This window comes from Procambarus clarkii, chromosome 46 (assembly GCF_040958095.1).
Source record: "Procambarus clarkii isolate CNS0578487 chromosome 46, FALCON_Pclarkii_2.0, whole genome shotgun sequence".
Classification (NCBI taxonomy): domain Eukaryota; kingdom Metazoa; phylum Arthropoda; class Malacostraca; order Decapoda; family Cambaridae; genus Procambarus; species Procambarus clarkii.
This window is the reverse complement of record NC_091195.1, coordinates 21584028-21611410: the sequence shown is the minus strand read 5'-3', so window position 1 is coordinate 21611410 and position 27383 is coordinate 21584028. Positions and strand designations below refer to the sequence as shown.

Below are 27383 nucleotides of genomic sequence, written 5' to 3'. Positions count from 1 at the left end.
GCCCCGTTGAAAGAGCAGAGAACACCTACGCAGAATACTATTTGAGCTTATGCCCTGGGCAGCGACAACTGGAGAAATGTTCACTATATAAATAGGAGGAGAGCGTCTGGATGGCATCGATTGACTGACCGACGGCGGAGGGGTTGGCAGCCCTGCTTCCCTCCGCCTCGCTGCCTTCCACCCATGGCGACAAATCCTTCAATATTGCCGCGATCCTCATTAACTTTTTGCCTCTAACTTATCAGCCAGGCAGCTGCCATGTGTGGCCGTCGCTGAGACATTGTTAGAGTAGTTTAGTGTGTGTGTGCTGGGAGTTATGGCAGCTAGGGAAGTTGTGTCCGGCGACGTTTTTCATATGCAGCATAAATGGGCAAAATGTATCAAAAACAAATGGCTCCTTGCAGTCATTTCGTGGTTAGTAGGTTTAAGCCTACATTGTGATGCGATTATTTTATTGTGTTTAATTCGCTTCTTCTTCATTAATATATGGTTAAAACATGCATGTTAATTTTCATAGTTGCAAAATGTGCACTAAGCTTTGGTCAAGCTTACCCAACACTAACAGGTGCCCCTCCCCTAGGTAGGGTAGGTGGGAACTGTACCACCCTACCTTTGTGCCCAACAGGTAGCCCAGCTGCCCCACTCACATTCCCATGGATTGGTCAGGGGGACCTAACCCAGTTCTCCCCATGGATGGCTTTTGGACCACAACCCCTCCACCCCTCCTTCCTTACCCCCCCCCCCCCAGCACCCCAAAATAGAACCCCCCCCCCTCCTTGCTTAGCTGTGTCAACAATATGGCTCCATCTGGAGGAGTCGTGGACCTTTTAGGAGGGGATTATTAAGCTGCTTAACTCCTTATATTTTCGTTATTCGTTGATTTTATTTGAATTTTTAAATATTTGAATATTTGAACCTGCCCGAACCGCTGTGCGTACTAGTGGCTTTACAAAAATGTAAACACATCATGCAATGTACTCATAAACCCAATGCAACTTCTTGTATATATATATAAATAAATAAATATATAAATTAGTGCTATTAGAGCTTTTCCAAGTCTTGAGTTTAGTTCATTATGCTCCCAAACTCATCCTATGAGTGGAAGGTTATCAGAAACCGGTGTAGTTGCATCTACCATTGGTACTCATTTTGTGAGTGGCTCCTTATAGCTGCTGGAACTTAAAGACAGCTTGTCCATCCACTTGGCCTGGTCTGTAGAGCGACGACCCCACCGTGCAAGGCGGCGTTCGATCCCCAATGGTTTAAGTGGTAGAGTATTGATTCTGGTAATTCACTTTTAGCCCTCGGCAAGTAGTTGAGCGAATGTAAATTTGGTGGTCAACAATATATTTACATTTTGTGATGTTAATCCCGGTCTTTGAAGCACATGATGACACGGTGTCAACAAAATTATTCACACACCCTGCGAAAAGATACGAGAATTCATAGACAATTCTATAACAAGGTGGCAGAGTGTTATATCTGTCAGCTCGGGGGGGTTAGTGTAGTGTGAAGGTGGGTAGTGGCGTGTACCCCGGTAAACCAGTTCCTCTCCTGACCAGCACAGTCTGTTATTCCCACCCCACTACAAGATGCCCCGCCGCAGCCTACAGTGAGGTCAGCTCCATAGGTGGAGGAAGATACTCTTGGTGTGTGGGCTTGGTCGCCATTAACTTTGGCCGACACCAGAAGTTTCGCTTATAGTTTTCGCCTGTCCTGCCTTCCATCAAACTGAGACACCATGATGCACTTACATATTTCTTACTACCCATTTCCACCATTTCCATCCCTGCTCATCACCTCTACATATGGCTACAATATACCATTCCTCCAGTCTCCACCCCCCCCCTTACCACCCACCTGCTAAAAAAAAAAGTTTTTGGACAGTGCTGTCAGTTTTAAATTAATTCATTGATGCATATAATCCATTGATGTATAAAGTGGCATATTTTCTTGTCGTCGCAAATTGTTTAGGGTGTAAGTAGGATGAAGTTTAGTTAGTGAATTGTGTTTGAAATGACGGGCAGGAAGTTGTGATGTAAGCAGGTGGTAAAATTGAAGCCTCATGACGGCACCTGTGACTATATTTGATTATGTTCATTTCACTTTTATTTATTAATATACAGTATATCAGTAGCATATTTCCTTTTATTTATTAATATATATCAGTAAGTTTATTTGTAAAGGTTTGAAATATACCCGTGCTGAATCATTTTGTTATTAAAGATGATCTTGGCTTTTGAATTTTTGAATTTCCTAATTGTTTAAGTGATTCCAAATATTTGTGATCAACTACCAGTGAGTCATTTGCACTTCTAGATAAAATATATTAAAAATATATTAAATTATCATAAAGGCGGCTTTGGTCCTTATGCTAGGGGGGGGGGATGGGTATTGCCAAACGGTTTGACAAAGCTCGTTTTCTGATTATCAAACCCGTATATACCAATTCCTTAGGATGTATGAGTTTAGAGTAAGGCTGTATAAGGCTCGTTTGGGTACGGTTAGGTAAGGTTAAGTAGGTTTTAAAATCGGTTGAGGGAGTCGAGTCTTGTGTACGGCTGGTCCACCTTCCTTGTTGCATTGTCTGTTGTGTTGGCAACACTGTGTCAGCCATATGGCAGCAGCGTCCTCCAACACGCTGCCAAACCTCGCCTATTTCTCAAACTATTCGTGTTTTCTAGAGAGCTTGCTTAGCATTTAGCAAGTTCATAAATAGATACTAACCTTGCTTTAACTTTTTTTTTTATCTTAACTGACATTAAAATGTATATAGAGTATACATAAATGTATATATATAGAGAAGCATCGTGCATCATTGTCAAACTATGACTTATTTTTAAATATTTTTTTGTCCTAGAATTCCTGCCTATCATTTACCTGGCTTATAAATAGGCAGATATCAACTTTAACTTTCTGCTCGCTTTAAACAAACTTTTATATTTAACATTTGTTATCATCTAATGGTGAGGATATTTAGATCATCGTACACCACTGTATTGACCCCTTAATGAAGGCTTTAATTAACATTTTGATAACATTTACTTGGTTATCAATACTGATCGTGTTCTTAGTTTAATTTTAACTTGTATATGTTTCATGTGTGTGGCGTAGTGGCTAGTGCAGTCGGGTTGTGACCTCAAATTCTGGGTTCGATTCCTGTGGCTGAACAGAAGCATTTGGGTACGTTTCCCTTCCCTCCTCCTGTTCACCTAACAGTAAATAGGTTAGTAGTCGATTAAGGCAGCGTCTGGGATGCTCTCAGCCGTAGGTTCGAATCCTCGTCACGGCCCTTGTGGATTTGTTAGGTTAGTCGACCCAGCACCTCAACCCTTTGGTCAGCCAGCGGTAAATGTAGATAGATATTAAACAAACAAATTAGCATTTAAGACATTTTCATTTGTGTGTGTTGTGGGGTGTGTGTTGTGGGTGTGTGTTGTGGGTGTGTGTTGTGGGGTGTGTGTTGTGGGTGTGTGTTGTGGGTGTGTGTGTACTCACCTAGTTGTACTCACCTACTTGTGTTTGCGGGGGTTGAGCTCTGGCTCTTTGGTCCCGCCTCTCAACCGTCAATCAACAGGTGTACAGATTCCTGAGCCTACTGGGCTCTATCATATCTACACTTGAAACTGTGTATGGAGTCAGCCTCCACACATCACTTCCTAATGCATTCCATTTGTCAACCACTCTGACACTAAAAAAGTTCTTTCTAATATCTCTGTGGCTCATTTGGGCACTCAGTTTCCACCTGTGTCCCCTTGTGCGTGTTCCCCTTGTGTTAAATAGACTGTCTTTATCTACCCTATCAATTCCCTTCAGAATCTTGAATGTGGTGATCATGTCCCCCCTAACTCTTCTGTCTTCCAGCGAAGTGAGGTTTAATTCCTGTAGTCTCTCCTCGTAGCTCATACCTCTCAGCTCGGGTACTAGTTTGGTGGCAAACCTTTGAACCTTTTCCAGTTAAGTCTTATCCTTGACTAGATATGGACTCCATGCTGGGGCTGCATACTCCAGGATTGGCCTGACATATGTGGTATACAAAGTCCTGAATGATTCTTTACACAAGTTTCTGAATGCCGTTCGTATGTTGGCCAGCCTGGCATATGCCGCTGATGTTATCCGCTTGATATGTGCTGCAGGAGACAGGTCTGGCGTGATATCAACCCCCAAGTCTTTTTCCTTCTCTGACGCCTGAAGAATTTCCTCTCCCAGATGATACCTTGTATCCGGCCTCCTGCTCCCTACACCTATCTTCATTACATTACATTTGGTTGGGTTAAACTCTAGCAACCATTTGTTCGACCATTCCTTCAGCTTGTCTAGGTCTTCTTGAAGCCTCAAACAGTCCTCTTCTGTTTTAATCCTTCTCATAATTTTAGCATCGTCCGCAAACATTGAGAGAAATGAATCGATACCCTCTGGGAGATCATTTACATATATCAGAAACAAGATAGGACCGAGTACAGAGCCCTGTGGGACTCCACTGGTGACTTCACACCAATCGGAGGTCTCACCCCTCACCGTAACTCTCTGCTTCCTATTGCTTAGTTACTCCCTTATCCACTGGAGCACCTTACCAGCTACACCTGCCTGTCTCTCCAGCTTATGTACCAGCCTCTTATGCGGTACTGTGTCAAAGGCTTTCCGACAATCCAAGAAAATGCAATCCGCCCAGCCCTCTCTTTCTTGCTTAATCTGTCACCTGATCGTAGAATTCTATCAAGCCTGTAAGGCAAGATTTACCCTCCCTGAACCCATGTTGGTGATTTGTCACGAAGTCCCTTCTCTCCAGATGTGTTACCAGGTTTTTTCTCACGATCTTCTCCATCACCTTGCATGGTATACAAGTCAAGGACACTGGCCTGTAGTTCAGTGCCTCTTGTCTGTCGCCCTTTTTGTATATTGGGACCACATTCGCCGTCTTCCATATTTCTGGTAGGTCTCCCGTCTCTAGTGACTTACTATACACTATGGAGTTGCAAGCAAAGTGCCTCTGCACACTCTTTCAGTACCCATGGTGAGATCCCATCTGGACCAACAGCCTTTCTAACATCCAGATCCAGCAGGTGTCTCTTGACCTCCTCTCTCGTAATTTCGAACTCCTCCAAGGCCGCCTGGTTTACCTCCCTTTCTCCTAGCACAGTGACCTCACCCTGTTCTATTGTGAAGACCTCCTGGAACCTCTTGTTGAGTTCCTCACACACCTCTCTGTCATTCTCTGTATACCTGTCCTCGCCTGTTCGAAGTTTCAATACCTGTTCTTTCACTGTTGTTTTCCTTCTGATGTGACTGTGGAGTAGCTTTGGTTCGGTCTTGGCTTTGTTTGCTATATCATTTTCAAAATTTTTCTCTGCTTCTCTTCTCACCCTGACGTACTCATTCCTGGTTCTCTGGTATCTCTCTCTGCTTTCTGGTGTTCTGTTATTCCGGAAGTTCCTCCACGCCTTTTTGTTCAGTTTCTTCGCTTCCATACATGCCCTATTATACCATGGATTCTTCTGTTGCTTCTCGGATTTTTCCCTTTGGGCCGGGATGAACCTGTTTACTGCCTCCTGACACTTTTGGGTAACATAGTCCATCATACCTTGTACAGACTTGTCTCTGAGGTCTGTGTCCCAAGGTATTTCACTTAGGAAACTTCTCATCTGTTCATAATTCCCCTTTCGGTATGCCAGCCTTTTGATTCCTAGTTCTTTTTTGGGAGAGATAAGTCCTAGCTCTACCAGGTACTCAAAGTTCAATACACTGTGGTCACTCATTCCCAAGGGCGCTTCCATCTTAACTTCCCTTATATCCCATTCATTTAGGGTAAATATCAAATCAAGCATTGCTGGTTCATCCTCTCCTCTCATTCTTGTTGGTTCTTTGGTGTGCTGGCTTAGAAAGTTTCTTGTTGCCACGTCCAGCAGCTTAGCTCTCCATGTTTCTGGTCCTCCATGCGGGTCTCTGTTCTTCCAATCTATCTTCCCATGGTTGAAGTCTCCCATAATTAGTAGTCCAGATCCATTCCTGCTAGCAACAGAAGCTGCTCTTTCTATTATGTTAATGGTGGCCATGTTGTTTCTATCATATTCCTGTCTAGGTCTTCTGTCATTTGGTGGTGGATTATATATGACTGCGACTATAATTTTTTTCCCTCCATTTGTTACAGTACCTGCTATGTAGTCACTGAAACCTTCACAGCCCTGAATATCCATCTCCTCAAAATCCCAGCCTTTTCTTACCAGCAGAGCTACACCACCCCCACCTCTTCCTTCCCTCTCTTTCCTCATAACATAATAGTCCTGTGGGAACACTGCATTTGTTATTGTGTTGTGGGGTGTGTGTGTTGTGGGGTGTGTGTGTTGTGGGGTGTGTGTGTTGTGGGGTGTGTGTGTTGTGGGGTGTGTGTGTTGTGGGGTGTGTGTGTTGTGGGGTGTGTGTGTTGTGGGGTGTGTGTGTTGTGGGGTGTGTGTGTTGTGGGGTGTGTGTGTTGTGGGGTGTGTGTGTTGTAGGGTGTGTGTGTTGTAGGGTGTGTGTGTTGTGGGGTGTGTGTGTTGTGGGGGGTGTGTGTTGTGGGGTGTGTGTGTTGTGGGGTACGCGACAGGTGATTTGAATGTTGCCACCAGAGGTGGCTAGTTTATTATGCACCCCATACCCATCCTGTGAGCGGTAGCGCAAAAATGATTACAGAGGGGACAAAAGATCAGATCTCAACAGTAATTATTATATTAACAATTTTATCTAGGTGATAATTCCAGGTTTCTTCTTGAACCCCAACCCGCTGGGGGTGGTTTTTTATCTAAGTACTAGACAAGAAAATGTAAGTTTAAATTTAAATGGAAATATCTAAGTTGGCCCATATTAACATTAAAGAAAATGGCCCGCCACCACCTTCCCTACCCTTCACCACCTTCCCTACCCTTCACCACCTTCACTACCCTTCACCACCTTCCCTGCCCTTCACCACCTTCCCTACCCTTCACCACCTTCCCTACCCTTCACCACCTTCACTACCCTTCACCACCTTCCCTACCCTTCACCACCTTCACTACATTCACCACCTTCCCTACCCTTCACCACCTTCCCTACCCTTCACCACCTTCCCTACCCTTCACCACCTTCCCTACCCTCCACCACCTTCCCTACCCTCCACCACCTTCCCCTACCCTTCACCACCTTCCCCTACCCTTCACCACCTTCCCCTACCCTTCACCACCTTCCCCTACCCTTCACCTCCTACCCCTACCCTTCACCTCCTACCCCTACCCTTCACCTCCTACCCCTACCCTTCACCACCTACCCCTACCCTTCACCACCTACCCTTCACCACCTTCCCTACCCTTCACCACCTTCCCTACCCTTCACCACCTACCCTTCACCACCTACCCTTCACCACCTTCCCTACCCTTCACCACCTTCCCTACCCTTCACCACCTACCCCTACCCTTCACCACCTTCCCCTACCCTTCACCACCTACCCTACCCTTCACCACCTACCCTCAAGTCAAAGATGGCGTCCGCCACTCTTGGGTCATCGCCCATTAATACTCTATTCTTTAACATTACCAATCCAACCTTCTATGTACTTCATTTACCATATTCCCCCGTGCATGCTTTTTGATAGAGTCCATTGCAGTCGGATGTGCAGCAATACCAACAGCAAAGTGCTGGACCACAGTTATGCACAGACTCCAACAATGCCGGGGATGACCACGAGCAATCAGTGCAGTCCGATGTGCAGCGACACGACTTGCGAGGTGGAGAACATGGACGTCGCTTCCGAAGAGGAGTTCTGGTAGAACAGGCAACACCAACCGAAACTGTCGTCTGGCCATTACGAATACTGCAGTGCAACATACAAGGTCTTGAGAGATAAAAACCACACTCTTCAGGAGGCTGCAATCAGCACGATAGCTGATATAATCGTGTTGGAAGAAACTCTTTTCCCGGTCACGAAGTCATTCAGATTAGCTGGATATCAGCACTATGTTATACCGTATAAGCAGGGGAGACAAAGAGGGTTAATGACCCTAGTCAGGAACACCATAACCCAGCAAGAAAACAGACCCAGTTTCATGTGGGGATGGAGTAGAGGTATTAGCATTAACAGTGAATATGGCTAATATTGAGCTCCTCATATACAACGTTTACAAGCCCCCTAGACGTAAACTAGAAGCAGAGGCAGTGCTTGCCTTGGCCACGCTGGAACATGTAATTATTGCTGGGGATTTTAATGCTCATCATCAAGAGTTAGGTGCGACTGGGCCAGCCAATGCAGATGGGCTCCATATAGCTGCAGGTCTGCGAGAAGTACCTGAGATTACACTTCTCAACACTGGGGAACCCACTCACATTCTAGGAGGATCCCTTGATCTTACATTAATCTCAACAGCACTCAAGCATCAGGCGAAGTGGGAAGTAGACCCGGTGATCAGTGGCCACTATGCTACTGTCACAACACTAAACATAGAGCGACCTCCTACACCACCTGCACAACCCAGGTGGAATTTAAGAAAGGCCAATTGGAATATATACCAAGAAGAACTTGAAAAATGGTATGCAACGTACACGCCACCTGAGGATTTGAACATACACGAGACCAATCTGCAGGAAGCCGTTGCAGCTGTTGCAAACAAAGCTATTCCAATCATTATCACAGGAAACACAAAACGAAAGAACTATTTGTTCTATAGTAATGAAGTTAAAGATCAGAACCACAGAGTCAACATCTTCAGAAAACATCTAAAGAGAAACCCCACACCAGAAGGAAGAACTCTGCTAAGAGCGGTGATATCTGAAGCAAGACGAGTTTCTAGAGAAGTAAAGGAGGCAAGATGGTTTGAGTGGTGTCAAACTCTAAATGAACATAGTAGTCTTGGCAAGATATGGGGTCAGATTAAAACTATATCAGGTCGACCAGCCCGGCCACAGGCATGTATTCAACCACTGCAGGAGGCTGAGAGACTTGCTCTCCAATTTGCAGAAAGAACTGCTTCATATCATCTTCCTGCAATGGTCCGAAGGCAGCAAGAACAATTAAAACAAGAGAGGTTGACAGCCATTCATGAGAGCATAGCTATAAATGATGAATGTGACTGTCCCTTCACCAAACAGGAACTAATCAGAGCCAAAAAAGGTGGTAAGGACACTGCACCAGGTGCTGATAACATTACATACTCAATGGTCGCACATGCACAGCACAGGCCAAGGGGCCTCGTAGCCTGGTGGATAGCTCCCAGGACTCGTAATTCTGTGGCGCGGGTTCGATTCCTGCACGAGGCAGAAACAAATGGGCAAAGTTTCTTTCACCCTGAATGCCCCTGTTACCTAGCAGTAAATAGGTACTTGGGAGTTAGTCAGCTGTCACGGGCTGCTTCCTGGGGGTGGAGGCCTGGTCGAGGACCGGGCCGCGGGGACACTAAAAGCCCCAAAATCATCTCAAGATAACCTCAAGAAGATGCAGGTCCTGCCGGAGAACAAGGAATATTGGACGTCATCAATGCATCTTGGCAGCAAGGCAAATTACCGACCTCTTGGAAGAAAGCAGACATCATACAGATTCCAAAGCCGAAAGAACCTGGCAATTACAGACCCATTTCATTAACATCATGCATTAGTAAAACTGCAGAACGGATGGTCTTAAATAGGCTACTGTGGAAGACTGGAGACATTCATAAACACATTTGGCTTCACTAGAGGAGTAGGTACTGCAAACTGCATAGCAACATTACTAGGAACAGTTAACTCAGGTCCAGCTATAGTGATCTTCCTTGATCTAGAAAAAGCATTCGAACTTGCAAGCCCGCAAGCAATTTTACACACAGTTAAAAAAGGTGTAAAGGGAAAAATGTTAGCATGGATTCAAGATTACCTAAGTCACAGGTATGCCAGAGTAAGGTTGCAAGGACAAGTGTCGGACTACCACTTACACGAGAATGGGACTCCACAAGGAGGAGTCCTCAGTCCTAGTCTTTTTAACATCTTTATGGAAAACCTTGTTACCATGACATTTACAAAAGAGGTTAAATTGCTAAGCTATGCTGATGATATAACATTAGTCATTACAGGTCCTTCACTTCTAAATAAAGCACAAGGTGCATTAGATAAAGTAACATCTAAATGCAGCGTTTTAGGGGTAAAAGTATCTGCACAGAACTCTAAGGCAATGAGACTAGGTGGCAACACTCCAGTCAGGCACCAATGCATTCAAGACATTAACCTTCAATGGGTTACACAATATCAATATCTCAGAGTGTGGATAGATTCTAAAATGACATTCAACAAGCAAATTCAGTATGTGAAGGGGAAAGCAAATTCACGACTGAATATAATGAGAGCAATCACAGGGCCCCGTCTAGGACCAGGGCACAAAGTGTTAAGAATGTTTTACACACACGCCGTTCGTTCCCTAGTTGATTATGCAGCGCCTGCCTTACTCACTCTTTCTCCTGGTCAGTGGACAAATGTTGAGGTTATTCAAAATGATGCAATGCGAGTCATAACAGGGGCTCCCAGAAGGACTAAAATACTGAACCTAAGAATAGAAACCAAGCTAACGTCGATTGAAATAAGGGTAAAAGGGATTGCTGCGTGCATGCTGACCAAAATATTGACTAGACCTAGAATCAGTTCACTTAAAGATATAATCACTGGAGCACTAACTCAGGACAGAAGAGCCTCCAATAGCAACAGGTGGACCCATTGTGAGGTAAACACCATTAATACATTTGATATAACAAACACAATAACCTAGAGGGGTGTCAATGAAATACTCTGTTATGCAGACTTTGTTATGCAAGCCCCTTGGGAATCGCTACCAGCAGGCTTTAAGATTATGGCTCTTGAAGGAAAAAATAACCAGACTAATCCTCATCTGCCATGTAATATTGCACAGATGCATATAGAAGCAAAGTTGGCATCCGAAAGCTTCATATACTTCACAGAAGTATGTCATCAGTAGAGCAGCAGGGACAAGAAACCGGAGCTGCAGTTAAAGCAAGAAACTGTAAATAGTTGGAGACTCTCCAATGGGTGTTCAACTTTACAGAGATACTAGCCATTCAAAAGGCTTTGGAACATGTTCTTGCTGAACACCGACAACATGTTATCATACATACAGATTCAAGAACTGCCATTGAAACCTTGGAACAAGAACACATATGTGATAACATCCATCTGATCACAAATGTCATATCATTAATGCAAATATTCAAACGTCAAGGCCGTAGAGTACTTATCAACTGGATGCCAAGTCATGTGGGAATAATAGGAAATGACATTGCAGATGAAGCTGCAAAACTTGCAACTAAGAGAAGAAATGTAGACATTTACACAAGAACAGACATTTACATCCTTCACCACCTTCCCTACCCTTCACCACCTTCCCTACCCTTCACCACCTTTCCTACCCTTCACCTACCCTACCCTTCACCACTTTCCTTACCCATCATACACACACACACACAAAGTAACAAAGAAGGCACTAAGGGGCTGCCTTTTGGTACTGTCAGGGGGGTTCAGGGGGTAATGTCAGGGGGGTTCAGGGGGTACTGTCAGGGGGTTAGGGGGTACTGTCAAGGGGTTCAGGGGGTACTGTCAAGGGGTTCAGGGGGTTCAGGGGTTACTGTCAGGGGGTTAGGGGGTACTGTCAAGGGGTTCAGGGGGTTCAGAGGGTACTGTCAAGGGGTTCAGGGGGTACTGTCAGGGGGTTAGGGGGTACTGTCAAGGGGTTCAGAGGGTACTGTCAAGGGGTTCAGGGGGTACTGTCAGGGGGTTCAGGGGGTTCTGCGGTGGTTTCGCCGCCGCCGACTGCGCTGGTGTCGCCCGTTCTGCTCTTAATGTCCTTCACAGCGTCATTAACATTTTCCAAAGACCCGGACACTTATACGTCTGCCTCCTCGTCATCCTCCGGAGGGACGGTGATCCTCACATCGTACTTGGTTTGTAGCTGCCGCAGACGCCGCTAGCGTTTACCTATTATGAGGTACCGGTTTTAGTGGGGCACCTTTACACCGATGGTTACCGTCTCTAAGTCGGCGTCGGAGTCAGTGTTGTCGCCACTGTCAACTGAGGTGGTGTCACCGCCGACTGAGGTGGTGCCGTTGACTGAGGTGTTGTCGCCACCATCAACTGTGGTGGTGTCGCCGCCGTCGGCTGAGGTGGTGTCGCCGCCGTCGGCTGAGGTGGTGGTGTCGTCACCGTCGGCTGAGGTGGTGGTGTCGCCGCCGTCGGCTGAGGTGGTGGTGTCGTCACCGTCGGCTGAGGTGGTGGTGTCGCCGCCGTCGGCTGAGGTGGTGGTGTCGTCACCGTCGGCTGAGGTGGTGGTGTCGCCGCCGTCGGCTGAGGTGGTGGTGTCGCCGCCGTCGGCTGAGGTGGTGTCGCCGCCGTCGGCTGAGGTGGTGTCGCCGCCGTCGGCTGAGGTGGTGTCGCCGCCGCCGACTGCGGTGGTGTCGCCCGTTCTGCTCTTAATGTCCTTCACAGCGTCATTAACATTTTCCAAAGACCCGGACACTTATACGTCTGCCTCCTCGTCATCCTCCGGAGGGACGGTGATCCTCACATCGTACTTGGTTTGTAGCTGCCGCAGACGCCGCTAGCGTTTACCTATTATGAGGTAGCGGTTTTAGTGGGGCACGTTTACATCGATAGTTACCGTCTCTAAGTCAGCGTCGGAGTCGGTGTTGTCGCCGCCTTCGACTGCGGTGTTGTCGCCGCCGCCGACTGCGGTGGTGTCATCGCCGTTGACTGCGGTGGTGTCATCGCCGTTGACTGCGGTGGTGTCGCCGTCGCCGTCTGCGGTGGTGTCTCCGCCGTCGACTGCGGTGGTGTCGCCGTCGCCGTCTGCGGTGGTGTCGCCGTCGCCGTCTGCGGTGGTGTCGCCGCCGTCGACTGCGGTGGTGTTGCCGCCGCCGACGGCGGTGGTGTCGCCGCCGCCGACTGCGGTGGTGTTGCCGCCGCCGACTGCGGTGGTGTTGCCGCCGCCGACTGCGGTGGTGTCGCCGCCGCCGACTGCGGTTGTGTCGCCGTCGCCGTCTGCGGTGGTGTCTCCGCCGTCGACTGCGGTGGTGTCTCCGCCGTCGACTGCGGTGGTGTCTCCGCCGTCGACTGCGGTGGTGTCGCCGCCGTCGACTGCGGTGGTGTCTCCGCCGTCGACTGCGGTGGTGTCGCCGCCGCCGACTGCGGTGGTGTCGCCGCCGCCGACTGCGGTGGTGTCGCCGCCGGTTGATGCAGTTTGCTGCAACCATTCTCTGACAAAAATCAACATGGCCGCCAACGCCGCCCCGACTAACAAAACAGACAAATCCATGTTGGGGGCGCTGGCAGGTATCTCACCGTGGCACCGTACAAACTTTTCGAGAATTACTACTTTCCGCAGTGTGTCTTTACGTTTGATAATCTACCCAAATAGCGGCATCCACTTCTGAACGCGGTCGTTTTCCACACTAATAAGAGGCCAGGAGTCGCAGGTAGGCTGCGAAGACTACAGGTTCAACTTGGCCGCGATGTGCCTGTAGAGAACATTCAGGCCACTTGGTCTTCTGGCTTTCCACAACGAAACAGCCTGGTTGTAGAGACGTTCATAGTGGTCGTCTGTTAACTGCTCTAAACTTAATATCCAAACGCAACCGACCAAAATCACAAGGAAAATGATATAAAATATTATTTTATATGTTTTTCCCATTTTGTTGTATTGACGTGAAAGTTAAAACACAATTACCGTGTTTGAAGGTAGCATTAACAGCTTGATATCAGAGATATATCTAAAATAATTAGGTTGGAATCTCACAGTCTCACAGTTAGGTTGGAATCTCACAATATGTATAGAATTTTTATTTTTCAGACACCTTTATGTACAGGAATCTTAGCAGATTTTTTCAATCTACAAATATGGTAAGAGAGAACACACTATATTACAAACCCGTGTAGTTGAACTGCGTGGTAGTTAAAACATGAGACAAACATAATTAGAACTTTTGACACGTGTAGAATGCTGGCGAACAATGTTCATTCTTCAATACAGAATCATAGGAACATGTTTGCTGATGATGCTAAGCTACTGGGCAAATTGAGACATTTAGATGATTCTGCCAAAGGCACAATCAGAGAACACTGTATAAACATCAGAGGTCGGCGGTTGTTCAACACCCTCCCAGCGAGCATAAGAAATGTTGCAACACCTAGGGACGTCCACCCAAGGTGTTGAGTGACAGGGCAACTACGGCAACACACACACACACACGCACACATGAGATCTCGAAGTGCCTTCTCAACCAGGCCTAACTAGGTAAGCAATGTAAGATCGAGGGAACCTCCTAGAATGTGAGTGGGTTCCCCAGTGTTGAGAAGTGTAATCTCAGGTACTTCTCGCAGACCTGCAGCTATATGGAGCCCATCTGCATTGGCTGGCCCAGTCGCACCTAACTCTTGATGATGAGCATTAAAATCCCCAGCAATAATTACATGTTCCAGCGTGGCCAAGGCAAGCACTGCCTCTGCTTCTAGTTTACGTCTAGGGGGCTTGTAAACGTATATGAGGAGCTCAATATTAGCCATATTCACTGTTACTGCTAATACCTCTACTCCATCCCCACATGCAACTGGGTCTGTTTTCTTGCTGGGTTATGGTGTTCCTGACTAGGGTCATTAACCCTCTTTGTCTCCCGTGTTCATACGGTATAACATAGTGCTGATATCCAGCTAATCTGAATGACTTCGTGACCGGGAAAAGAGTTTCTTCCAACACGATTATATCAGCTATCGTGCTGATTGCAGCCTCCTGAAGAGTGTGGTTTTTATCTCTCAAGACCTTGTATGTTGCACTGCAGTATTCGTAATGGCCAGACGACAGTTTCGGTTGGTGTTGCCTGTTCTACCAGAACTCCTCTTCGGAAGCGACGTCCATGTTCTCCACCTCGCAAGTCGTGTCGCTGCACATCGGACTGCACTGATTGCTCGTGGTCATCCCCGGCATTGTTGGAGTCTGTGCATAACTGTGGTCCAGCACTTTGCTGTTGGTATTGCTGCACATCCGACTGCAATGGACTCTATCAAAAAGCATGCACGGGGGAATATGGTAAATGAAGTACATAGAAGGTTGGATTGGTAATGTTAAAGAATAGAGTATTAATGGGCGATGACCCAAGAGTGGCGGACGCCATCTTTGACTTGAGGGTAGGTGGTGAAGGGTAGGGTAGGTGGTGAAGGGTAGGGGTAGGTGGTGAAGGGTAGGGGAAGGTGGTGAAGGGTAGGTGGTGAAGGGTAGGGAAGGTGGTGAAGGGTAGGTGGTGAAGGGTAGGGTAGGTGGTGAAAGGTAGGGAAGGTGGTGAAGGGTAGGGAAGGTGGTGAAGGGTAGGGAAGGTGGTGAAGGGTAGGGAAGGTGGTGGAGGGTAGGGCAGGTGGTGAAGGGTAGGGAAGGTGGTGGAGGGTAGGGCAGGTGGTGAAGGGTAGGGAAGGTGGTGAAGGGTAGGGAAGGTGGTGAAGGGTAGGGAAGGTGGTGAAGGGTAGGGAAGGTGGTGGAGGGTAGGGCAGGTGGTGGAGGGTAGGGAAGGTGGTGGAGGGTAGGGAAGGCAGTGAAGGGTAGTGAAGGTGGTGAAGGGTAGTGAAGGTGGTGAAGGGTAGGGAAGGTGGTGAAGGGTAGGGAAGGTGGTGAAGGGTAGGGAAGGTGGTGAAGGGTAGTGAAGGTGAAGGGTAGGGAAGGTGGTGAAGGGTAGGGAAGGTGGTGAAGGGTAGGGAAGGTGGTGAAGGGTAGGGAAGGTGGTGAAGGGTAGGGAAGGTGGTGAAGGGTAGGGAAGGTGGTGAAGGGTTGTGAAGGTGAAGGGTAGGGAAGGTGGTGAAGGGTAGGGAAGGTGGTGAAGGGTAGGGAAGGTGGTGGAGGGTAGGGAAGGTGGTGAAGGGTAGTGAAGGTGAAGGGTAGGGAAGGTGGTGAAGGGTAGGGAAGGTGGTGAAGGGTAGGGAAGGTGGTGAAGGGTAGGGAGCCATTATGACTATACTACTCAACCACTTGGGCTGGACGGTAGAGTGACGGTCTAGCTTCATGCAGGTCGGCGTTCAATCCCCGACCGTCCACCACAAGTGGTTGGGCACCATTCCTTCCCTCTGTCCCATCCCTAATCCTTATCCTGATCCCTTCCCAGTGCTATATAGTCATAATGGCTTGGTGCTTTCCCCCTGATAATTCCTTCCCTTTGTTTGACACGCCTGGCGGCTGTCATAGACAGCTCATGACATCATTAGACGGAGCAAGACTACAAATTCTTAGGGATAGGACGGGGGGGGGGGAGGAATGGTGCCTAACCACTTGTGAATATGGCTAATATTGAGCTCCTCATATACAACGTCTACAAGGCCCCTAGACGTAAACTAGAAGCAGAGGCAGTGCTTGCCTTGGCCACGCTGGAACATGTAATTATTGCTGGGGATTTTAATGCTCATCATCAAGAGTTAGGTGCGACTGGGCCAGCCAATGCAGATGGGCTCCATATAGCTGCAGGTCTGCGAGAAGTACCTGAGATTACACTTCTCAACACTGGGGAACCCACTCACATTCTAGGAGGATCCCTTGATCTTACATTAATCTCAACAGCACTCAAGCATCAGGCGAAGTGGGAAGTAGACCCGGTGATCAGTGGCCACTATGCTACTGTCACAACACTAAACATAGAGCGACCTCCTACACCACCTGCACAACCCAGGTGGAATTTAAGAAAGGCCAATTGGAATATATACCAAGAAGAACTTGAAAAATGGTATGCAACGTACACGCCACCTGAGGATTTGAACATACACGAGACCAATCTGCAGGAAGCCGTTGCAGCTGCTGCAAACAAAGCTATTCCAATCATTATCACAGGAAACACAAAACGAAAGAACTATTTGTTCTATAGTAATGAAGTTAAAGATCAGAACCACAGAGTCAACATCTTCAGAAAACATCTAAAGAGAAACCCCACACCAGAAGGAAGAACTCTGCTAAGAGCGGCGATATCTGAGGCAAGACGAGTTTCTAGAGAAGTAAAGGAGGCAAGATGGTTTGAGTGGTGTCAAACTCTAAATGAACATAGTAGTCTTGGCAAGATATGGGGTCAGATTAAAACTATCAGATCGACCAGCCCGACCACAGGCATGTATTAAACCATTGCAGGAGGCTGAGAGACTTGCTCTCCAATTTGCAGAAAGAACAGCTTCATGTCAGCTTCCTGCAATGGTCCGAAGACAGCACGAACAATTAAAACAAATGAAGTTGACAGCCATTCGTGAGAGCATAGCTATAAATGACGAATGTGACTGTCCCTTCACCACACAAGAACTAATCAGAGCCAAGAAAGGTGGTAAGGACACTGCACCAGGTGCTGATAACATTACATACTCAATGATCGCACATGCACAGCACAGGCCAAGGGGCCTCGTAGCCTGGTGGATAGCTCGCAGGACTCGTAATTCTGTGGCGCGGGTTCGATTCCTGCACGAGGCAGAAACAAATGGGCAAAGTTTCTTTCACCCTGAATGCCCCTGTTACCTAGCAGTAAATAAGTACTTGGGAGTTAGTCAGCTGTCACGGGCTGCTTCCTGGGGGTGGAGGCCTGGTCGAGGACTGGGCCGCGGGGACACTAAAAGCCCCGAAATCATTTCAAGATAACCTCAAGAAGATGCAGGTCCTGCTGGAGAACAAGAAATATTGGACATCATCAATGCATCTTGGCAGCAAGGCAAATTACCGACCTCTTGGAAGAAAGCAGACATCATACCGATTCCTAAGCCGAAAGAACCTGGCAATTAGAGACCCATTTTATTAACATCATGCATTAGTAAAGCTGCAGAACGGATGGTCTTAAATAGGCTACTGTGGAAGACTGGAGACCTTCATAAACACATATTTGGCTTCACTAGAGGAGTAGGTACTGCAAACTGCATAGCAACATTACTAGGAACAGTTAACTCAGGTCCAGCTATAGTGATCTTCCTTGATCTAGAAAAAGCATTCGAACTTGCAAGCCCGCAAGCAATTTTATACACTTTAGTTAAAAAAGGTGTAAAGGGAAAAATGCTAGCATGGATTCAAGATTACATAAGTCACAGGTATGCCAGAGTAAAGTTGCAAGGACAAGTGTCGGACTACCACCTGCATGAGAATGGGACTCCACAAGGAAGAGTCCTCAGTCCTAGTCTTTTTAACATCTTTATGGAAAACCTTGTTACCATGACATTTGCAAAAGAGGTTAAATTGCTAAGCTATGCTGATGATATAGCATTAGTCGTTACAGGTCCTTCACTTCTAAATAAAGCACAAGGTGCATTAGATAAAGTAACATCTAAATGCAGCGTTTTAGGGGTAAAAGTATCTGCACAGAAGTCTAAGGCAATGAGACTAGGTGGCAACACTCCAGACAGGCACCTACGCATTCAAGACATTAACCTTTGGTGGGTTACACAATATCAATATCTCGGAGTGTGGATAGATTCTAAAATGACATTCAACAAGCAAATTCAGTATGTGAAGGGGAAAGCAAATTCACGACTGAATATAATGAGAGCAATCACAGGGCCCCGTCTAGGAGCGGGACACAGAGTGTTAAGAATGTTTTACACACACACCGTTCGTTCCCTAGTTGATTATGCAGCGTCTGCCTTACTCACTCTTTCTCCTGGTCAGTGGACAAATGTTGAGGTTATTCAAAATGATGCAATGCGAGTCATAACAGGGGCTCCCAGAAGGACTAAAATACTGAACCTAAGAATAGAAACCAAACTAACGTCGATTGAAATAAGGATAAAAGGGATTGCTGCGTGCATGCTGACCAAGATATTGACTAGACCTAGAATCAGTTCACTTAAAGATATAATCACTGGAGCACTAACTCGGGACAGAACAGCCTCCAATAGCAACAGGTGGACCCATTGTGAGGTAACACCATTAATACATTTGATATAACAAACACAATCACCTAGAGGGGTGTCGACGAAATACTCTGTTATGCAGACTTTGTTATGCAAGCCCCTTGGGAATCGCTACCAGCAGACTTTAAGATTATGGCTCTTGAAGGAAAAAATAACCAGACTAATTCTCATCTGCCATGTAATATTGCACAGATGCATATAGAAGCAAAGTTGGCATCCGAAAGCTTCACATACTTCACAGAAGTATGTCATCAGTAGAGCAGCAGGGACAAGAAACCGGAGCTGCAGTTAAAGCAAGAAACTCTGTAAATAGTTGGAGACTCTCCAATGGGTGTTCAACTTTACAGAGATACTAGCCATTCAAAAGGCTTTGGAACATGCTCTTGCTGAACACCGACAACATGTTATCATACATACAGATTCAAGAACTGCCATTGAAACCTTGCAACAAGAACACATATGTGATAACATCCATCTGATCACAAATGTCATATCATTAATGCAAATACTCAAACGTCAAGGCCGTAGAGTACTTATCAACTGGGTGCCAAGTCATGTGGGAATAAAAGGAAACGACATTGCAGATGAAGCTGCAAAACTTGCAACTAAGAGAAGAAATGTAGGCATTTACACAAGAACAGACATTTACATCCTTCACCACCTTCCCTACCCTTCACCACCTTCCCTACCCTTCACCTACCCAACCCTTCACCACTTTCCTTACCCATCATACACACACACACACACAAAGTAACAAAGAAGGCACTAAGGGGCTGCCTTTTGGTACTGTCAGGGGTGGTTCAGGGGGTAATGTCAGGGGGGTTCAGGGGGTACTGTCAGGGGGTTAGGGGGTACTGTCAAGGGGTTCAGGGGGTACTGTCAAGGGGTTCATGGGGGACTGTCAGGGGGTTAGGGGGGTACTGTCAAGGGGTTCAGAGGGTACTGTCAAGGGGTTCAGGGGGTACTGTCAAGGGGTTCAGAGGGTACTGTCAAGGGGTTCAGGGGGTACTGTCAAGGGGTTCAGGGGGTTCTGCGGTGGTTTCGCCGCCGCCGACTGCGCTGGTGTCGCCCGTTCTGCTCTTAATGTCCTTCACAGCGTCATTAACATTTTCCAAAGACCCGGACACTTATACGTCTGCCTCCTCGTCATCCTCCGGAGGGACGGTGATCCTCACATCGTACTTGGTTTGTAGCTGCCGCAGACGCCGCTAGCGTTTACCTATTATGAGGTGCCGGTTTTAGTGGGGCACCTTTACACCGATGGTTACCGTCTCTAAGTCGGCGTCGGAGTCGGTGTTGTCGCCACCGTCGGCTGAGGTGGTGGTGTCGCCGCCGTCGGTTGAGGTGGTGGTGTTGCCGCCGTCGGCTGAGGTGGTGGTGTCAACGCCGTCGGCTGAGGTGGTGGTGTCGCCGCCATCGGCTGAGGTGGTGTCGCCGCCGTTGGCTAAGGTGGTGTCGCCGCCGTCGGCTGAGGTGGTGTCGCTGCCGCCGACTGCGGTGGTTTCGACCGTTCTGCTCTTAATGTCCTTCACAGCGTCATTAACATTTTCCAAAGTCCCGGACACTTATACGTCTGCCTCCTCGTCATCCTCCGGAGGAATGGTGATCCTCACATCGTACTTGGTTTGTAGCTGCCGCAGACGCCGCTAGCGTTTACCTATTATGAGGTACCGGTTTTAGTGGGGCACCTTTACATCGATGGTTACCGTCTCTAAGTCGGCGTCGGAGTCGGTGTTGTCGCCACCGTCAACTGTGGTGGTGTCGCCGCCGTCGGCTGAGGTGGTGTCGTCACCGTCGGCTGAGGTGGTGGTGTCGTCACCGTCGGCTGAGGTGGTGGTGTCGCCGCCGTCGGCTGAGGTGGTGTCGTCACCGTCGGCTGAGGTGGTGGTGTCGTCACCGTCGGCTGAGGTGGTGGTGTCGCCGCCGTCGGCTGAGGTGGTGTCGCCGCCGTCGGCTGAGGTGGTGGTGTCGTCACCGTCGGCTGAGGTGGTGGTGTCGCCGCCGTCGGCTGAGGTGGTGTCGCCGCCGTCGGCTGAGGTGGTGTCGCCGCCGTCGGCTGAGGTGGTGTCGCTGCCACCGACTGCGGTGGTTTCGCCCGTTCTGCTCTTAATGTCCTTCACAGCGTCATTAACATTTTCCAAAGTCCCGGACACTTATACGTCTGCCTCCTCGTCATCCTCCGGAGGGACGGTGATCCTCACATCGTACTTGGCTTGTAGCTGCCGCAGACGCCGCTAGCGTTTACCTATTATGAGGTACCGGTTTTAGTGGGGCACCTTTACATCGATGGTTACCGTCTCTAAGTCGGCGTCGGAGTCGGTGTTGTCGCCGCCTTCGACTGCGGTGTTGTCGCCGCCGCCGACTGCGGTGGTGTCGCCGTCGCCGTCTGCGGTGGTGTCTCCGCCGTCGAATGCGGTGTTGTCGCCGCCGCCGACTGCGGTGGTGTCGTCGCCGTCGCCGTCTGCGGTGGTGTCGCCGTCGCCGTCTGCGGTGGTGTCTCCGCCGTCGACTGCGGTGGTGTCGCCGTCGCCGTCTGCGGTGGTGTCGCCGTCGCCGTCTGCGGTGGTGTCGCCGTCGCCGTCTGTGGTGGTGTCGCCGTCGCCGTCTGCGGTGGTGTCGCCGTCGCCGTCTGCGGTGGTGTCGCCGTCGCCGTCTGCGGTGGTGTCGCCGTCGCCGTCTGCGGTGGTGTCGCCGTCGCCGTCTGCGGTGGTGTCGCCGTCGCCGTCTGCGGTGGTGTCGCCGTCGCCGTCTGCGGTGGTGTCGCCGTCGCCGTCTGCGGTGGTGTCGCCGTCGCCGTCTGCGGTGGTGTCGCCGTCGCCGTCTGCGGTGGTGTCGCCGTCGCCGTCTGCGGTGGTGTCGCCGTCGCCGTCTGCGGTGGTGTCGCCGTCGCCGTCGCCGTCTGCGGTGGTGTCGCCGCCGCCGACTGCGGTGGTGTCGCCGCCGCCGACTGCGGTGGTGTCGCCGCCGCCGACTGCGGTGGTGTCGCCGCCGCCGACTGCGGTGGTGTCGCCGCCGCCGACTGCGGTGGTGTCGCCGCCGCCGACTGCGGTGGTGTCGCCGCCGCCGACTGCGGTGGTGTGGCCGCCGGTTGATGCCGTTTGCTGCAACCATTCTCTGACAAAAATCAACATGGCCGCCAACACAGCCACGAGTAACAAAACAGACAAATCCATGTTGGGGGCGCTGGCAGGTATCTCACCGTGGCACTGTACAAACTTTTCGAGAATTACTACTTTCCGCAGTGTGTCTTTACGTTTGATAATCTACCCAAATAGCGGCATCCACTTCTGAACGCGGTCGTTTTCCACACTAATAAGAGGCCAGGAGTCGCAGGTGGGCTGCGAAGACTACAGGTTCAACTTGGCCGCGATGTGCCTGTAGAGAACATTCAGGCCACTTGGTCTTCTGGCTTTCCACAACGAAACAGCCTGGTTGTAGAGACATTCATAGTGGTCGTCTGTTAACTGCTCTAAACTTAATATCCAAACGCAACCGACCAAAATCACAAGGAAAATGATATAAAATATTATTTTATATGTTTTTCCCATTTTGTTGTTTTGACGTGAAAGTTAAAACACAATTACCGTGTTTGAAGGCAACATTAACAGCTTGATATCAGAGATATATCTAAAATAATTAGGTTGGAATCTCACAGTCTCACAGTTAGGTTGGAATCTCACAATATGTATAGAATTTTTATTTTTCAGACACCTTTATGTACAGGAATCTTAGCAGATTTTTTCAATCTACAAATATGGTAAGAGAGAACACACTATATTACAAACCCGTGTAGTTGAACTGCGTGGTAGTTAAAACATGAGACAAACATAATTAGAACTTTTGACACGTGTAGAATGCTGGCGAACAATGTTCATTCTTCAATACGGAATCATAGGAACATGTTTGCTGATGATGCTAAGCTACTGGGCAAATTGAGACATTTAGATGATTCTGCCAAAGGCAAAATCAGAGAACACTGTATAAACATCAGAGGTCGGCGGTTGTTCAACACCCTCCCAGCGAGCATAAGAAATGTTGCAACACCTAGGGACGTCCACCCAAGTTGTTGAGTGACAGGGGCAACTACGGCAACACACACACACACACGCACACATGAGATCTCGAAGTGCCTTCTCAACCAGGCCTAACTAGGTAAGTAATGTAAGATCAAGGGAACCTCCTAGAATGTGAGTGGGTTCCTCAGTGTTGAGAAGTGTAATCTCAGGTACTTCTCGCAGAGCTGCAGCTAAATGGCGCCCATCTGTACTGGCTGGCCCAGTCGCACCTAACTCTTGATGATGAGCATTAAAATCCCCAGCAATAATTATATTTTCCAGCGTGGCCAAGGCAAGCACTGCCTCTGCTTCTAGTTTACGTCTAGGGGGCTTGTAGACGTTGTATATAAGGAGCCCAATATTAGCCATATTCACTGTTACTGCTAATACCTCTACTCCATCCCCACATGAAACTGGGTCTTGCTGGGTTATGGTGTTCCTGACTAGGGTCATTAACCCTCTTTGTCTCCTCTGCTCATACGGTATAACATAGTGCTGATATCCAGCTAATCTGAAGGACTTCGTGGCCGGGAAAAAGTTTCTTCCAACATGATTATATCTGCTTCATGCTGATTGCAGCCTCCTGAAGAGTGTGGTTTTTATCTCCAAGACCTTGTATGTTGCACTGCAGTATTCGTAATGGCCAGACGACAGTTTCGGTTGGTGTTGCCTGTTCTACCAGAACTCCTCTTCGGAAGCGACGTCCATGTTCTCCACCTCGCAAGTCGTGTCGCTGCACATCGGACTGCACTGATTGCTCGTGGTCATCCCCGGCATTGTTGGAGTCTGTGCATAACTGTGGTCCAGCACTTTGCTGTTGGTATTGCTGCACATCCGACTGCAATGGACTCTATCAAAAAGCATGCACGGGGGAATATGGTAAATGAAGTACATAGAAGGTTTGATTGGTAATGTTAAAGAATAGAGTATTAATGGGCGATGACCCAAGAGTGGCGGACATCTTTGACTTGAAGGTAGGTGGTGAAGGGTAGGGGAAGGTGGTGAAGGGTAGGGTAGGTGGTGAAGGGTAGGTGGTGAAAGGTAGGGAAGGTGGTGAAGGGTAGGGAAGGTGGTGAAGGGTAGGGAAGGTGGTGAAGGGTAGGGAAGGTGGTGAAGGGTAGGGAAGGTGGTGGAGGGTAGGGCAGGTGGTGAAGGGTAGGGAAGGTGGTGAAGGGTAGGGAAGGTGGTGAAGGGTAGGGAAGGTGGTGAAGGGTAGGGAAGGTGGTGAAGGGTAGGGAAGGTGGTGAAGGGTAGGGAAGGTGGTGAAGGGTAGGGAAGGTGGTGGAGGGTAGGGCAGGTGGTGGAGGGTAGGGAAGGTGGTGGAGGGTAGGGAAGGCAGTGAAGGGTAGTGAAGGTGGTGAAGGGTAGGGAAGGTGGTGAAGGGTAGGGAAGGTGGTGAAGGGTAGGGAAGGTGGTGAAGGGTAGTGAAGGTGAAGGGTAGGGAAGGTGGTGGAGGGTAGGGAAGGTGGTGAAGGGTAGGGAAGGTGGTGAAGAGTAGGGAAGGTGGTGAAGGGTAGGGAAGGTGGTGAAGGGTAGGGAAGGTGGTGAAGGGTAGGGAAGGTGGTGAAGGGTAGGGAAGGTGGTGAAGGGTTGTGAAGGTGAAGGGTAGGGAAGGTGGTGAAGGGTAGGGAAGGTGGTGAAGGGTAGGGAAGGTGGTGGAGGGTAGGGAAGGTGGTGAAGGGTAGTGAAGGTGAAGGGTAGGGAAGGTGGTGGAGGGTAGGGAAGGTGGTGAAGGGTTGTGAAGGTGAAGGGTAGGGAAGGTGGTGAAGGGTAGGGAAGGTGGTGAAGGGTAGGGAAGGTGGTGAAGGGTAGGGTAGGTGGTGGAGGGTAGGGAAGGTGGTGAAGGGTAGGGAAGGTGAAGGGTAGGGAGCCATTATGACTATACTACTCAACCACTTGGGCTGGACGGTAGAGTGACGGTCTAGCTTCATGCAGGTCGGCGTTCAATCCCCGACCGTCCACCACAAGTGGTTGGGCACCATTCCTTCCCTCTGTCCCATCCCTAATCCTTATCCTGATCCCTTCCCAGTGCTATATAGTCGTAATGGCTTGGTGCTTTCCCCCTGATAATTCCTTCCCTTTGTTTGACACGCCTGGCGGCTGTCATAGACAGCTCATGACATCATTAGACGGAGCAAGACTACAAATTCTTAGGGATAGGACGGGGGGGGGGGGGAGGAATGGTGCCTAACCACTTGTGAATATGGCTAATATTGAGCTCCTCATATACAACGTTTACAAGCCCCCTAGACGTAAACTAGAAGCAGAGGCAGTGCTTGCCTTGGCCGCGCAGGAAAATGTAATTATTGCTGAGGATTTTAATGCTCATCCAGAGTTAGGTGCGACTGAGCCAGCCAATGCAGATGTGCGCCATTTAGCTGCAGCTCTGCGAGAAGTACCTGAGATTACACTTCTCAACACTGGGGAACCCACTCACATTCTAGGAGGTTCCCTTGATCTTACATTAATCTCAACAGCACTCAAGCATCAGGCGAAGTGGGAAGTAGACCCGGTGATCACCAGTGGCCACTATGCTACTGTCACAACACTAAACATAGAACGACCTCCTACACCACCTGCACAACCCAGGTGGAATTTAAGAAAGGCCAATTGGAATATATACCAAGAAGAACTTGAAAAATGGTATGCAACATACACGCCACCTGAGGATTTGAACATACACGAGACCAATCTGCAGGAAGCCGTTGCAGCTGCTGCAAACAAAGCTATTCCAATCATTATCACAGGAAACACAAAACGAAAGAACTATTTGTTCTATAGTAATGAAGTTAAAGATCAGAACCACAGAGTCAACATCTTCAGAAAACATCTAAAGAGAAACCCCACACCAGAAGGAAGAACTCTGCTAAGAGCGGTGATATCTGAAGCAAGACGAGTTTCTAGAGAAGTAAAGGAGGCAAGATGGTTTGAGTGGTGTCAAACTCTAAATGAACATAGTAGTCTTGGCAAGATATGGGGTCAGATTAAAACTATCAGGTCGACCAACCCGACCACAGGCCCAGCCCGACCACAGGCATGTATTCAACCATTGCAGGAGGCTGAGAGACTTGCTCTCCATTTGCAGAAAGAACAGCTTCATATCATCTTCCTGCAATGGTCCGAAGGCAGCAAGAACAATTAAAACAAGAGAGGATGACAGTCATTCATGAGGGCATAGCTATAAATTTCGAATGTGACTGTCCCTTCACCGAACAGGAACTAAGCAGAGCCAAAAAAGGTGGTAAGGACACTGCACCAGGTGCTGATAACATTACATACTCAATGATCGCACATGCAGGTCCTGCTGGAGAACAAGGAATATTGGACGTCATCAATGCGTCTTGGCAGCAAGGCAAACTACCGCCCTCTTGGAAGAAAGCAGACATCATACCGATTCCTAAGCCGAAAGAACCTGGCAATTACAGACCCATTTCATTAACATCATGCTGTAAAGCTGCAGAACGGATGGTCTTAAATAGGCTACTGTGGAAGACTGGAGACCTGCATAAAGACATATTTGGCTTCACTAGAGGAGTAGGTGCTGCAAACTGCATGGCAACATTACTAGAAACAGTTAACTCTGGTCCAGCTATAGTGATCTTCCTTGATCTAGAAAAAGCATTCGAACTTGCAAGCCCGCAAACAATATTACACACCTTAGTTAAAAAAGGTGTAAAGGGAAAAATGCTAGCATGGATTCAAGATTACCTAAGTCACAGGTATGCCAGAGTGAAGTTGCAAGGACAATTGTCGGACTACCACTTGCATGAGAATGGGACTCCACAAGGAGGAGTCCTCAGTCCTAGTCTTTTTAACATCTTTATGGAAAACCTTGTTACCATGACATTTGCAAAAAGAGGTTAAATTGCTAAGCTATGCTGATGATATAGCATTAGTCATTACAGGTCCTTCACTTCTAAATAAAGCACAAGGTGCATTAGATAAAGTAACATCTAAATGCAGCGTTTTAGGGGTAAAAATATCTGCACAGAAGTCTAAGGCAATGAGACTAGGTGGCAACACTCCAGACAGGCACCTACGCATGCAAGACATTAACCTTCAATGGGTTACACAATATCAATATCTCGGGAGTGTCGATAGATTCTAAAATGACATTCAATAAGCAAATTCAGTATGTGAAGGGGAAAGCAAAATCACGACTAAATATAATGAGAGCAATCACAGGGCCCCGTCTAGGAGCGGGACACAAAGTGTTGAGAATGTTTTACATACACGCCGTTCGTTCCCTGGTTGATTATGCAGCGTCTGCCTTACTCACTCTTTCTCCTGGTCAGTGGACAAATGTTGAGGTTATTCAAAATGATGCATTGCGAGTCATAACAGGGGCTCCCAGGACTAAAATACTGAACCTAAGAATAGAAACCAAACTAACGTCGATTGAAATAAGGGTAAAAGGGATTGCTGCGTGGATGCTGACCAAGATATTGACTAGAC

At 48.3% G+C, this 27383-nt stretch overlaps 3 protein-coding genes across 7 annotated transcripts in view; 1 reads left to right on the top strand and 2 right to left on the bottom strand.

Moving 5' to 3' along the window:
* The window catches only part of LOC123770459 (activating transcription factor 7-interacting protein 1), a 206428-nt gene that overhangs the window by 1518 nt on the left and 177527 nt on the right, over positions 1-27383 (top strand). The window lies entirely within an intron of this gene.
* Positions 11972-13243, bottom strand: LOC123770587 (autotransporter adhesin BpaC-like). The gene is made up of 2 exons (XM_045762624.2): positions 12632-13243; positions 11972-12451 (listed from the first exon to the last, which is right to left on the bottom strand). Exons 1-2 carry the CDS (start codon positions 13241-13243, stop codon positions 11972-11974), a joined length of 1092 nt encoding a protein of 363 aa, XP_045618580.2.
* Positions 20112-22046, bottom strand: LOC123770586 (serine-aspartate repeat-containing protein I-like). Its single transcript, XM_069301584.1, has 3 exons — positions 21150-22046; positions 20562-20987; positions 20112-20399 (listed from the first exon to the last, which is right to left on the bottom strand). Exons 1-3 carry the CDS (start codon positions 22044-22046, stop codon positions 20112-20114), a joined length of 1611 nt encoding a protein of 536 aa, XP_069157685.1.